The sequence below is a fragment of the Leptonychotes weddellii genome, unplaced genomic scaffold (assembly GCF_054177405.1).
Source record: "Leptonychotes weddellii isolate Sample4059 unplaced genomic scaffold, ASM5417740v2 HiC_scaffold_24245, whole genome shotgun sequence".
In the NCBI taxonomy this organism is placed as follows: domain Eukaryota; kingdom Metazoa; phylum Chordata; class Mammalia; order Carnivora; family Phocidae; genus Leptonychotes; species Leptonychotes weddellii.
Window position 1 is genome coordinate 1 of NW_027832891.1, and position 2353 is coordinate 2353.

General features: G+C 39.1%; 1 protein-coding gene across 1 annotated transcript; it reads left to right on the top strand.

Annotated features, from left to right (window-relative positions):
- Positions 1-478: 478 nt before the first annotated feature.
- On the top strand, positions 479-1696 carry LOC102748249 (cytoplasmic dynein 2 light intermediate chain 1). Its single transcript, XM_081810386.1, has one exon. The coding sequence runs from the start codon at positions 583-585 to the stop codon at positions 1579-1581; it is 999 nt and encodes a 332-aa protein (XP_081666512.1). The 5' UTR covers positions 479-582; the 3' UTR covers positions 1582-1696.
- The last annotated feature ends 657 nt before the right edge of the window (positions 1697-2353 follow it).

A 2353-nucleotide genomic window follows, 5' to 3' on the forward strand; every position in this document is an offset into this window, starting at 1 on the left:
GACAAAGACCCCATCAAAAAGGAAAATTACAGACCAATATCCTTGATGAACATGGATGTAAAAATTCTCACCAAAATACTAGCCAATAGGATCCAACAGTACATTAGAAGGATTATTCACCACGACCAAGTGGGATTTATCCCTGGGCTGCAAGTTTGGTTCAACATCCACAAATCAATCAGTGTGATACGATACATTAATAAAAGAAAGAACAAGAACCATATGATCCTCTCAATAGATGCAGAAAAAGCATTTGACAAAGTACAGCATCCTTTCTTGATCAAAACTCTTCAGAGTATAGGGATAGAGGGTGCATACCTCAATATCATAAAAGTCATCTATGAAAAACCCACAGTAAATATCATTCTCAATGGGGAAAGACTGAGTGCTTTCCCCCTAAGGTCGGGAACATGGCAGGGATGTCCACTATCACCACTGCTATTCAACATAGTATTAGAAGTCCTAGCCACAGATGGCAACCCAAGAGTCCGCACAATCCGGCAGGTCTCGGAGCTCGCTGGCATCCTGATTTTAAGCAGGCCCCAAACGCTGAGCCCATGACACTGGGGCTGTCGAGCCACGATGCCCAGTGAAACTCTCTGGGAAATCGCAAAAGCCGAAGTGGAAAAACGAAGTAGTGGAAGTGAAGGTGATGGACTTGAAATTGGAGAAAAATCTGTTTTCTTCATTGGAAGTAAAAATGGGGGAAAGACTACTATTATTCTAAGGTGTCTTGACAGGGATGAGCCACCAAAACCAACCTTAGCTTTGGAATATACATACGGAAGAAGAGCAAAAGGGCATAATATACCAAAAGACATTGCTCACTTTTGGGAACTAGGTGGAGGAACCTCCTTATTGGACTTAATCAGCATACCAATCACAAGTGATACCTTACGGACATTTTCTATTGTTCTTGTTTTGGATCTTTCAAAACCTAATGACCTTTGGCCCACTATGGAAAATCTGTTGCAAGCCACAAAAAGCCATGTAGATAAAATGATAATGAAACTGGGGAAGACAAATTCTAAAGCAGCGTCTGAAATGAGACAGAAGATATGGAGTAATATGCAGAAGGACCATCCAGATCGTGAATTAGTCGACCCATTTCTAATACCTCTGGTCATAATTGGAAGTAAATACGATATTTTTCAGGATTTTGACTCTGAGAAGAGAAAGGTTATATGCAAGACCCTTCGATTTGTTGCACATTATTATGGAGCATCATTAATGTTTACCAGTAAATCAGAAGCTCTATTACTAAAAATACATGGAGTTATCAACCAGTTAGCATTTGGTATTGACAAAAGCAAATCAATATGTGTGGATCAGAATAAACCACTGTTTATCACAGCAGGATTGGATTCTTTAAGTCAAATAGGATCTCCTCCTGTTCCTGATAATGACAATGGAAAGCTTCATGCCCATTCACCAATGGAGTTGTGGAAGAAAGTGTATGAAAGGGTCTTTCCACCAAAGAGTATCAACATGCTAAAAGATATCAAGGACCCTGCAAGAGACCCTCAGTATGCTGAAAGTGAAGTTGACGAAATGAGAATTCAGAAGGATCAGAATTATTGAAGGGGCACCTGGCTGGCTCGGTTGGTAGAATGTGCAACTCTTGATGTTTGGGGTCATGAGTTAGAGCCCCACGCGGGGTGTAGAGATTACTTAAAAATAAAATCTTAAAAAAAAAAAAAAAGAAGAAGTCCTAGCCACAGCAATCAGACAACAAAAAGAAATCAAAGGCATCCAAATCAGCAAAGAAGTCAAACTCTCACTCTTTGCAGATGATTTGATACTTTATGTGGAAAACCCAAAAGACTCTATCCCAAAACTGCTAGAACTCATACAGGAATTCAGTAAAGTGGCAAGATATAAAATCAATGCACAGAAATCAATGGCATTTCTATACGCCAACAACAAGAAAGAAGAAAGAGAAATTAAGGAGTCGATCCCATTTACAATTGCACCCCAAACCATAAGATACCTAGGAATAAATCTAACCAGAGACGCAAAGAACCTGTACTCAGAAAACTATAAAATACTCATGAAAGAAATTGAGGAAGACACAAAGAAATGGAAAAACGTTCCATGCTCATGGATTGGAAGAACAAATATTGTGAAGATGTCAATGCTACCTAGAGCAATCTACACATTTAATGCAATCCCTATCAAAATAGCATCCACTTTTTTCAAAGAATTGGAACAAATAATCCTAAAATTTGTAGGGAACCAGAAAAGACCCCGAATAGCCAGAGGAATGTTGAAAAGAAAAGCAAAGCTGGTAGAATCACAATTCCAGACTTCAAGCTCTATTACAAAGCTGTCATCATCAAGACAGTATGGTACG